Source organism: Pristiophorus japonicus, chromosome 2, assembly GCF_044704955.1.
Source record: "Pristiophorus japonicus isolate sPriJap1 chromosome 2, sPriJap1.hap1, whole genome shotgun sequence".
NCBI classification, from domain to species: Eukaryota; Metazoa; Chordata; class Chondrichthyes; family Pristiophoridae; genus Pristiophorus; species Pristiophorus japonicus.
In genome coordinates, this window is record NC_091978.1 from 66,966,770 (window position 1) to 66,978,998 (window position 12,229).

At 54.9% G+C, this 12,229-nt stretch overlaps 1 protein-coding gene across 3 annotated transcripts in view; it reads right to left on the reverse strand.

The window, feature by feature from the left end:
- Positions 1-12,229, reverse strand: part of atp8b1 (ATPase phospholipid transporting 8B1) — a 195,392-nt gene that overhangs the window by 64,529 nt on the left and 118,634 nt on the right. The window contains exon 1 of one of the 3 annotated variants that reach the window (XM_070867678.1): positions 7,889-8,105. The exons of the other annotated variants lie outside the window; for them this stretch is intronic. Within the exon in view, the coding sequence (XP_070723779.1) occupies positions 7,889-8,102 (214 nt within the window). The 5' untranslated portion in view covers positions 8,103-8,105. Of the gene's footprint in view, positions 1-7,888; positions 8,106-12,229 lie in introns of those variants that run through there. 3 annotated transcript variants of the gene reach the window in all.

The window sequence follows — 12,229 nt, forward strand, 5'->3', positions numbered from 1 at the left end:
GTTTGGCAAAAAGAGAGATGTTAAAAGCCGCACCATGATAAAAAAAAAAACTGGCAAAAATTGTAAAGCACTATTTTTTAAATTGCATGAGTTAAGTGATGGTCCTTGTAAAAATAGTTTGAAAATTGTGACTTTACTAAATTAATAAGTGTTCAAAATCTGAACTGTTCTGTCAATTGATCTTTACAGCTGCTAACGAGTTAATGACTATCCATTTACTTAATCAGCATTTAACTTGATAGCATTTAACTTGACTGTCTGTTAAGTATAATTGATTTAAGTGGATTGCTTTAATAATACAGTTTTTAAATGACTAATTGGATATGAATCTCAAGGATGACAGTTGTTGCTTGCTTTGTGTATTGGAAAGGATTATGGGACTATAAGTGGAAAATGACATCAATTATTTACACTAATGTTCAGCACCTGTATATTGAAACACAATCAAAACATGCTTCCATTTATCGATGACAATATACTATGACAGTGTAAGTTTCGAATTATTAAAGTACTTGGGAGGAATTAGTGAAAGGGTTTTAGCAATACTAAAATCCTGATAATGTCACCATCGTCCCATGAGCAAATGCACTGTGCTGAGCTTGGAGGTTCATGGCTTGATTCCGTCCGTATCATCAGGACAGCAGGATTCGGGGTGGGAGGAGTGAGACCCAGACATTCAATTCCCGATAGCAATCTGTGGCCCCTTCTAGAAAGTTTGTATATATGAATGTTGCGTAAATTAACTCAGAAGATCTCAGCGGGTGTCAATGCCCGTCTAAACAGATCCCATGGTAAGGTGGGGGGGGGGGGGGGGAGGGGTGTAACCGTTACACAGGTAACTGTCATCATTGCATTTAAGTACTGCACAGGAAGCGAAAAGTGATTTTCCCCACACCCAGTGTGTTCATTTTCCTCTCTTCAACGAACTTCTCACCTATAACCAATAAGGAAAGGATATACACATTAAGCGGTAGGCCGGTTAGAAGTGTAGATGAACAAAGGGACCTTGGAGTGCTTGTCCACAGAACTCTTTTTTGGGAGAAAATTAAAACATGAAATCATTAAATCGTGTCCCCCCAATCTTGGGGGCGCACCAACATTTCCAAGGTCTTTTTTTTTTTTATAAAAGTTTTTTTTTTTGGGCACTAAAATCATATATTTTTCCTCCAAGTGCCCCCTATAAAAGGGGAGGGGGACACTAAAAAACACCGGCAATTAAAACAAATTAAACTTAACATAAAATCAAATTAAAATTTGGTTGCCGGGCGTGATGATGCACTCCAGTCCCTCCGGTGCCCACCTCTCGCGGAAGGCCGCGAGCGTACCGGTGGACACCGCGTGCTCCATCTCCAAGGACACCCTGGCGCGGATGTACGCGCGGAAGAGAGGCAGGCAGTCAGGTTGAACGACCCCCTCGACCGCCCGCTGCCTGGACCGGCTGATGGCACCCATGGCCGTGCCCAGGAGCAGTCCTACGAGGAGGCCCTCGGACCTACCCGCTGCCCTCCGCACAGGGTGCCCAAAGATCAGGAGTGTGGGACTGAAGTGCAGCCAGAATTTCAGGAGCAGCCCCTTTAAATAATAAAACAGGGGCTGCAACCTTGTGCATTCGATAAAAACATGGAACACGGACTCTTCCAGACCGCAGAAATTGCAGGCGGCCTGGGAGCCAGTGAACCGGCTTAAAAATTTATTGCACGGCACTGCTCCGTGCACCACCCTCCAGGCCAAGTCCCCGATAAATAGTGGGAGGACTCCCGCGCAGAGTGCCCTCCATCAGGGACCCCCGCCTCCTCTGGACGGCAAGATGGTACGCCATGGCGTGTCCGGACGGCCGGCGAGGATGGCAAAGTTGAGAGTGTACAGGAGCAGCCCGTACAGGAAAACCCTCCGCGCGGAACTGAAAGGCACGGAGGGGATTTCTTCGAGGCGGCTCAAGTTGTGAGGCGCCGGCTCCTGAGGGAGGTTCCGGGGTTTGGCGCCGATGAGGAATTCCGTCCGGATGGGGGTCAGTTCGGACGGGATCTCCCCACGTGCTTGAGCCTCCTCGATGCACCTAACAGTCAGGGCCCAGAGCTGTTTTTAGCGACTCGATGGCATCGGCCGCGCGGCGGACGTTGGCTGAATTTATGCGCTGCGCCAGCGTGTCTGGCGCCATCCAGCCCGCTGCTCCGCCATCGAGCAGGTCCCTGACCCTGGTCACCTCACCAGCCACAGCCCGCTCGTCCGACCGCCACCTAAAACCTCGGTCGTGGAGGTACGGATTCCCAAGCAGCGGCTCCTGCAGGACAGCCGCCACTCCAGCCGGTGGAGAGCTGCGCTTGGTGGAGACTTTGTTCCAGATCCTGGTGAGTTCCTTGTAAAAGACAGGCAGCTCCTGGAAGGCAGTCCTGACGCCCCTCAAGCTCACAAACAGGAGCTGCGTGTCGTAGTTGAGGCCATGCTGCTGGCGGAAGAAATACGTCGCCAGAGCACGCCACCTAGGAGGGGGCTCGACGTAAAGGTATCTCTGCAGGGTCTGAAGACGGAAAGTCGCGAGCTGGGTGCTGACGCTCACCAACGACTGACCGCCCTCCCCAAGCGGGAGACTCAAGACCGCGGCAGAGACCCAGTGCTTCCTGTTGTTCCAGAAGAAGTCCACCAGCTCCTTCTGTATCTTGGTGACAAACGTAGGGGGAGGGGTCAAAGTGACCAGCTGGTATCACAACATGGCGGCCACCAGCTGGTTTATGACTAGCGCTCGACCCCTGTAGGACAGCACTCGGAGCAGTCCTGTCCAGCGCCCGAGGCGAGCGGTGACCTTGGCCTCCAGCTCTTTCCAGTTCGCCAGGGCTAAGGTAGACTCCCAGATAGAGGAGATGGGTCGTGCTCCAGGCAAAAGGCCTGAGCTCCTCCGGCAGGGAGTCCACCCGCCACTGACCCACCAGGAGTCCGGAACATTTCTCCCAGTTGATCCTGGCGGAGGACGCGGCCGAGTAAATCTCCTGGCACTCACGCATCCTCCGCAGGTCAGCGGGATCCTCTACCGCGAGGAGCACGTCATTGGCGTAAGCCGAGAGGACGACCTCCACGCCCGGCCCTTGCAGAGCCAGTCCCGTCAACCTCATCCGCAGGAGGCGCAGGAAAGGCTCCACGCAGACGGCATATAACTGGCCGGACATGGGGCATCCCTGGCGCACCCCTCTCCCAAAGCGAAGGGGCGCCGTCAAGGACCCGTTAACCTTTATCAGACACTCCGCGGCGGCGAACAAAAGTCGGATTCGGGCGACGAAATGCGTCCCGAACCCGAAAGCGCGCAGAGTCCCGAACAGGTAGTCGTGATCCACCCTGTCGAACGCCTTCTCGGTCTAGAGATAGGAAGACGACAGACAGACCAGCCTCCTGGGAATGATGGATGAGGTCCCGGACCAGATGGATATTATCGTGGATTGTCCGGCCCGGGGCCGTGTAGGACTGGTCGGGGTGGATCATGTGGTCCAGCACGGCGCCAAGGCGAGCAGACATCGCCCTGGCGAAGATTTTGTAGTCCGTGCTGAGGAGGGAGACCGGGCGCCAGTTCTTGAGGCGGAGATAGCCCTTCTTAGGCAGCAGGACGATGACTGCCCTGCGCCAAGAGAGGGGCATCTCCCCGGTCGCCAGACTTTCCCCCAGGACCCGCGCGTAGTCGCCCCCCAGGACGTCCCAGAACGCCCTGTGGAACTCCACGGTCAGCCCGTCCAGCCCCGGGGCTTTTCCCCTCGAGAGCCGGGCGAGGGCACCGGTCAGCTCCGCCAGGCTTAGCGGAGCTTCCAGATTTGCGCCGCCCTCCGGGCTGACCTTCGGCAGGTCCTCCCACAAAACTCTACGCGCTTCCTCGCTGGACGGCTCCGGAGAGAACAGAGCCCCGTAATATTCACGGGCCTTGTTGTTGACGCCCTCCGGGTCCGAGACGAGAGAGCCGTTGTCGGCCAGCAGCGTCAAGAGGTGCTTACGGACACTCTGTCTTTTTTCCAGCGAGTAGAAGAAGGGGGAGCCGCAGTCCAGATCCCGCAGGAACCGGATACGCGACGTCACGAACGCGCCTCGGGACCCGACGAGCTGCAGGTCGTTCAGCGCAGCCTTCTTCGCTTCGTACACCATCCGCAGGGCCGGGTCCTGGACGACTTGACCGAGACGGGACTCCAGTTCGAGCACCTCTTTTTCTAGGCGCCCGACCCTGGCCGCCCACCTCTTGGTCGACCCCCTCGCGTACTCTTGACAGAAGACGCGGACTTGAGCCTTGCCCACGTCCCACCATAGCCTCAAGGAGGGGAAGCCCCCCGCTTCCTTCTCCAGTCGGACCAGAATCGACGGAACGAGTCCTGGAACCGCACGTCCTCCAGCAGCTGGTTGTTAAAATGCCAGTACGCGGACCCCGTCCTCGCGCGAAGCAAGCTCCGCCCACACCAGGTGGTGGTCTGAACACGGCACCGGCCGCATGGAGGCCGCCGGGATGCAGGAAACGTACGCCCGAGACACATAAAGGCGGTTGACTCTGGACCATCCTACTCCAGGCCTCACCGAAGTAAAGGCGCTGGAGTCGGGATGGAGATTTCGTCAGACGTCCACCAAGTCGAAGGACCCGACCAGGTCCCTCAACTTCTCCATTGCCGTCATGCTCTGCGGGGCACCGGAACGGTCCCTCGCCTCAAGGGTGCAGTTAAAATCCCCCCCCCCCCCCGAGGGCAATGCAGTCGCCGACGTCGACGGAGCCAAGAGCGGACACCTCTTCGAAGAAGCGCGTTTGCTGCGGGCCGGGATGAGGGGCGTACACGTTCACGAGATGGAGCGGCACATCCCCCAGGCGAACCGTGACGTGCAGCAAGCGGCCTGGCACGGGCTCCTCGACCCCCAAGATCTCCGGCTGAAAATGCGGGGCCAACAAGATGGCCACCCCACAAGAAGTGGTAGTGAGGTGGCTCATGCGGACCTCTCCTTGCCATTCCAGGAGCCACGTGGCTTCGTCTCCCGGAACGGTGTGGGTTTCTTGCAGGAAGCACACCACATATTCCCCTCCCGCAGGAGCGAAAAATTGTTAACTCTACGGTGTGCCTCTCTGCTGCTGTTGATGTTGAGGCTGGCTATGGTTATCTTCATGACAAAAGGATAGTGCAACCTCTACCTAACCTATTGTGGGGGGGGGGGGGGGGGAGTGGAGTCGTTTGTTGACCTCCACTCCTTCAGCAGCCCAGCGAGGAACTTTGAGCCGGCGCAGCTCAAGGCCTTGCGCCTTTGATAAGGGCCCGCCCGCGGCCATGGTTTTAGCGGCGACGCGGACGGAAGCGATGAGCAGCCCTGGCTCGGACCATCTTTCCCGGGCCAGATGGGTTCGGTTGCGGCAACCCTGGCTCTGGACCAAAAAGTCCCGGAGTTCCTCTACGGGAATGAGGGGGGACTCAGCGGCGGGCACGAGGAGATCCATCTCTTCACTGGCGATGGACTCGAGATCTTCACCTGCGTCCTCCACCGTGTCCCCGTCCCCCTCCGGGAGGTCGCCGCTAGCAGCCGGCCCGTCGACCGCACGAGGTACGGCAAACGGCCCGGCCACTCCATCCGGCCCTGGCTCTGCCCTGATCCCACCCCTAGGATCGTCGACAGAGGAGTCCCCACTGGGCTCTTTTAAAAGTGGTGCTGGGTCAGGAAGTGACAGCGGAAGGGGTTCCTCCTCCGCCCCAGGAACACGGAGAGACCTGGTCAAAGTAATGTTCCAGGTCCACCAAGTACCCCAGCTCCAAAGTAGGGGGCGAGGGGTGGTGTTCTTCTCCCTCCCCGCCGCCACCCCCCGGCCCAGCGTGTACACAGATTCATTAAAATTGTTAATACTGTGTATTTCTGCCGAGTCGAGCAAGTCCCGGGAGAAGTTGGATATTGGCTGGGCGGGCTCAGGTTCGGCCTTTTCGGCCCCGCCCGCCTCAGTCCCCGGGACGCTCGACCCGGCGGCATCGTATTCCTCCGCTGGCCCCACGCCCCCCACGACAGGCAGATCCTCCACGCCATCCCCGGGAGGCAGAGGCTGGGCAGCCTCGACTGTCTCACCCTCCCCGGGGACAGATTCCTCCCGTCTATGGCGCAGTTTGGGGGCGCTGGTGGGGGACGCGGGACACGCGGCGGGCACCGACTCCTCCGCGGAGGGATGTTGTTCCCCCTCCGCCTCATTGGAGCGGCGCCTCCTTTTGTTCCTGGGGGTGCACGGAGGCAGGGAGACCTCCATGTCTGCCGAGGCCTCCCGCTCCACCCCCTCCTTTTTCTTATCTTGCCCGCGCCCGAGCCCCTCTGCGGTATTGGACAAGGGCTCGGGCACGGGCTCAGGGCACCCCGCGTTCGCCGGTGACGGGGTTGGGCTGAGCGCGTTGGTCAAGCTGTCTGGCGCACTGAGGGGACCTGCCTCGAGATGTTTCGCCTTCCTCTGCGCCTTCCTTCCAATCGGACGCTCTCCCTCCCCCCCGCCGGAGGCCGTGAAAACAAAGGCCCCCGACGATGCCCGCGCACCTACAGCTCCCGGCACGCGGGCGCTACTAGGGGAAGGGGTGGTGGCGGCGCCAGCCTTGGCCGCCCTCGGTGGTTTGGCGGCCTTGGAGGCGTGGCAGTTCTTGCGAACGTGCCCTACCTCCCTACAGGCATGGCACCGCACGCTGTCCGACGTCCAGAAGACGCGGTAGGCAGCCCCCTCGTGCACCACATTAAAATTGCCCTCTGTTGTCTCCTCCCGCGCCAGCCGGACAAAGAGCTGGCGGCGGAAGGAGAACACATGGCGCAGGCTGCTCTCCCTGAGGCCGAGCGGTATGGGGTTGATCCCTGACCTTACCTCCCCCAGTTGGTGTAGGTGAGGGAGGAGGAGCTCAGCGGGAACAAAGGGCGGGAAGTTTGAAATGATGACCCTCTGCGCGGTGGCCTCGAGAGGGTCCACCGGCAGGAACGTCCCGCCCACCGTGAGCCCCTTTGAGGGCCAGGGACACCGCCCGCTCTGACCCCAGGAACAATACAGCCTTCCGAGACATCTTGGAGGCCGCGGCAATGGCCGAGGGGCGGACTACCCCGGCCATCGCCCGCACGCACTCCTCAATGCTCATTGTGGGGTGAGTGTAGCTCTTGACCCAGTGTTTCTTAGTAATTAGTCTGAATGGTGGCAGGGCAGCAGGAGGTGCCGTGGATGTGGACGCCGCCTGCGCATAAGTCTTAGCTGGCCCTGCCACCGGCGTGGATGGAGTCGCCATCACGGGGTCCCTTTAAGGGCTACACCCACCCCAGAGTCACAGGCCTTAATGGTCTTAAATTGGCCTCGTTTGAATGCATGAGCAGAGGAGCTCTCAATGAGGCACACCTCTCCCCTAGTTGACAATTGGGGAGGGGCCTTGCTCCCTTTGCTCAGTTGTCTTAATTGTTTTTCCAATTAAGGAGGAAAGGAGCTCTCAGAGAGAGAGAGGAGAGACAGAGAGAGTGACAGAGAGAGAGGGATGGGGGTGGGAAAGAGGGAAGCTGTGAGGGCAGGTCTCCCCTCAGCGATGGGTGGGTGTTTTTCTGGGGCGCACTCCCTAGATGATGGAAAACAAAAACAAGGCACAGTCTTATGGGATGGTCTTCGGGTGGGAGGAGAAGATGTTTTCACCTGGGACAGCTGGAGCCACCCAGGCACACACTCCCAACGATGTTTAATAGGGTGATTAGTAAATCTTCAGCCAGGTAGCTCCAGCTATCCCAGGCTAGGCAATGGGGGAGGGGTGCTTCAGTGGTGTGTGGGGCCTAGCTGTAAGCAAGACCCCCACACACTTCCACACACACACCCCCCGCGATGTTCCGGGCCTCGAAGAAAATCTTCTTTTCTCCCCCCACCAATAAAACAATGTCTTTCGGGGAATGCACCAACACCCACCTGTCGAATGTTGTAGAATCTCCCTCCTTTCACACAGGTTGTTGCTCTTTTTCCCCTCTCTCCAACTCTTTGTAGAAGTAAATAAAGTTGTTGAATTTTTCAGCTCTCCTCCTCTCCCTCTGGATGTTGAATGTGTAGTAAGCCAGCCCTCTCCTCCTCTTCCTGGGCTGTTCTCAGGGTTGACTCCTGGCTTTCGAGACAGGAGCAAAAGCATGGAGTTCCTTCTCTCTCAACAGCACAGCTCCAACTGAATAGGCCATGCCTCCAAAGCTCCACCATTGGTCCACAGATTCCCTGAAGGTAGCAGGCCAGGTGGATAAGGTGGTTAAGAAGGCATATGGAATAGCAACATAGAAAATAGATGCAGGAGCAGGCCGTTCGGCCCTTCGAGCCTGCACCACCATTAAATATGATCATGGCTGATCACGCAACTTCAGTATTCCTACTGCCTTCTCTCCATACCCCTTGATCCCTTTAGCCATAAGAGCCACATCGAACTCCCTTTTGAATATATCCAACGAACTGGACTCAACTTTCTGTGGTAGAGAATTCCATAGGTTCACAAATCTCTGGGTGAAAAAGTTTCTCCTCATCTCGGTCCTAGATGGCTTACCCCTTATCCTTAGACTGTGACCCCTGGTTCTGGACTTCCCCAACATCGGGAACATTCTTCCTGCATCTAACCTGTCCAATCCAGTCAGAATTGTATATACTTCTATGAGATCCCCTCTCATTCTTCTAAATTCCAGTGAATATAAGCATGGTCGATCCAGTCTTTCTTCATATGTCAGTCCTGCCATCCCGGGAATCAGTCTGGTGTACCTTCGCTGCACTCCCTCAATAGCAAGAATGTCCTTCCTCAGATTAGAACTCAAGGTGTGGTTTCACCAAGGCCCTGTACAATTGCAGCAATACCTTCTCGCTCCGATACTCAAATCCTCTCGCTATGAAGGCCAACATGCCATGCTTGCCTTTATTGGCCGAGGCATAGAATACAAGAGCAGGGAGGTTATGCTTAAATTGTATAATACTCTGGTCAGGCCACAGCTGGAAGTTCTGCGTGCAGTTCTGGTCACCATATTATAGGAAAGATGTGATTGCAGGAGAGAAGGTGCAGATGAGTTTTACTAGGATGCTGCCTGGAATGGAGAATCTTAGCTATGAGGACACATTGGATAGGCTGGATTTGTTCTCATTGGAACAGAGGAGGCGGAGAGGAGACCTCATTGAGGTGTATAAAATTCTGATGGGCCTGGATAAAGTGGATAGCAAGGGCTTATTTCCCTTGGTGGGTCGATTATGAGGGGGCATAATTTTTAGGTGGTTGGTGGAAGGTTCAGAGGTGATTTGAGGGGAAGCTTCTTCACAGAGGGTTGTGGGGATCTGGAACTCTCTGCCTGGAAGGGTGGTGGATGTAGAAACCCTCACCTCATTTAAAAAGGTACTTGGATGGGCACTTGAAGTGCCGTAACCTGCAGGGTTACGGACCTAGAGCTGGTAAGTGGGATTAGACTGGATAACCTCTTGTTGGCTGCCGCATATACAAATGATAAGTACTTCAGGGAATCAAATGCAGCCAGATCTCCTGGACTAGTTTTGATCGCTTGGATGGGTCGGAGAGGAATTTTCCCAGATTTTTTTCCCCCCGATTGGCCTGGGTTTTTTGATCTTTTTTTTGCCTCTCCCAGGAGATCGCATGGCTTCGGGTGGGGGTGTCACAGTTGTGTGGGGCGGACTGGTTGGGCCAGATGCTCTTTGCCTTTCCGTCATTGTTCATAGGTTTATATGCAACTTTCAGGGCCGCTGACCGAGGGCCATGTGGCACTTTGTCAGCCGGTGCGGACACGATGGGCTGAAATGGCCTCTTTCTGCGCTGTAGATTTCTATGTTTCTATGCAGCATTTCCTTCAAGAGACCAGGCAATAAACCAAACTGCCACAAAGTGCATTGTCGTAAACTCATCATTAAAACAGTCATCTGCTTGCCTTGATGACTGTACTCAGTCTACTGTGGGGTAAAGCAAGTTGTGAAGATTGCTGGATAAACTAGACCAAGAGTAGAAATCTTCAGGAAAGTTCAGCCCTACGAGTCATCGGCAATTGTCTGAAGCATGTCAGCTGTGGCTCAGTGGGTCGCACACTCGCCTCTGAGTCAGAAGGTTGTGGGTTTAAGTCCCACTCCAGAGATTTGAGTACATATATCTAGGCTGACACTCCAGGACAGTGCTGAGGGAGAGCTGCACCGTCGGATGTGCTGTCTTTCAGATGAGACATTAATCAGGAGATCCTGACTGCTCTCTCAGGTCGACGTAAAAGATCCCATGGCACTATTTCGAACAACAGCAGGGGAGTTATCCCGCAAGTCCTGGTCAATATTTATCCCTCAAACATAACAACAAAACAGATCATCTGGTCATTATATGGAGTGACCTCCTCCATTTCGGATGCCCCCAAAATTTCGTCAACATCCTCTGCCTGCTCCACGACGACATGTAGGCAGTGATCCTTACCAACGGATCCATTACCGAACCAAACCATGTCCGGATTTGGGTCAAACAGGGCTGCGTTATCGCCCCAAACCTCTTCCCAATCTTCCTTGCTACCATGCTCCACCTCAGCCAACAAGTTCCACGCTGGAGTGGAACTAAATTACAGAACCAGTGGGAACCTGTTCAACCTTCGTCGTCTCCAGGCCAGGTCCAAGACCACCCCAACCTCTGTCGTTGAGCCACAGTAAGCGGACGACGCCTGCATCTGCACAGATACAGAAGCTGAACTCCAGGACACAGTCGATGTATTTACTGAGGCATACAAAAGCTTGGGCCTTACGTTAAACATCCGTAAGACAAAAGGTCCTCCACCAGCCTGTCCTCGCCACACAGCAGTTCCACCCAGTCATCAAGATCACGGCGCGGCCCTAGACAACGTGGACCATATCCCATACCTCGGGAGCCTTTTATCAACAAGAGCAGACATTGATGACGAGATTCAACACTGCCTCCAATGCGCCAGTGTAGCCTTCGGCCGCCTGAGGAAAAGAGTGTTCTACGACCAGGCCCTCAAATCTGCCACTAAGCTCATGGTCTACAGGGCTGTAGTAAAACCCGCCCTCCTGTATGGCTCAGAAACATGGACCATGGACAGTAGACACCTCAAGTCACTAGAGAAATACCACCAACGATGTCTCCGCAAGATCCTACAAATCCCCTGGGAGGACAGACGCACCAACATTAGCGTCCTCGACCAGGCCAACATCCCCAGCATTTAAGCACTGACCACAGTTGAACAGCTCCGTTGGGCAGACCACACTATCTGCATGCCAGATACGAGACTCCCAAAGCAAGCGCTCTACTTAGAACTCCTTCACGGCAAACGAGCCAAAGATGGACAGAGGAAACGTTGCAAGGACACCCTCAAAGCCTCCCTGATAAAGTGCGACATCCCCACTGACACCTGGGAGTTCCTGGCCAAAGACCACCCGAAGTGGAGAAAGTGCATCCAGGAGGACGCTGAGCACCTCGAATCTCATCGCTGAGAGCATGCAGAAATCAAGCGCAGGCAGCGGAAAGAATGTGTGGCAAATCTGTCCCACCCACCCCTTCCCTCAACGACTATCTGTCCCACCTGCGACAGGCACTGTGGCTCTAGTATTGGACTGTTCAGCCACCTAAGGACTCATTTTAACATAGAAACATAGAAAATAGGTGCAGGAGTAGGCCATTTGGCCCTTCGAGCCTGCACCGCCATTCAATGAGTTCATGGCTGAACATGCAACTTCAGTACCCCTTTCCTGCTTTCTCGCCATACCCCTTGATTCCCCCTAGTAGTAAGGACTATATCGAACTCCTTTTTGAATATATTTAGTGATTTGGCCTCAACAACTTTCTGTGGTAGAGAATTCCACAGGTTCACCACTCTCTGGGTAAAGAAGTTTCTCCTCATCTCGGTCCGAAATGGCTTACCCCTTATCCTTAGACTGTGACCCCTGGTTCTGGACTTCCCCAACATTGGGAACATTCTCCCTGCATCTAACCTGTCTAAACCCGTCAGAATTTGAAACGTTTCTATGAGACCCCCTCTCATTCTTCTGAACTCCACTGAATAAAAGCCCAGTTGATCCAGTCTTTCTTGATAGGTCAATCCCGCCATTCTGGGAACCTTCACTGCACTCCCTCAATAGCAAGAATGTCCTTCCTCAAGTTAGGAGACCAAAACTGTACACAATACTCCAGGTGTGGCCTCACCAAGGCCCTGTACAACTGTAGTAACACCTCCCTGCCCCTGTACTCAAATCCCCTCGCTATGAAGGCCAACATGCCATTTGCTTTCTTAAACGCCTGCT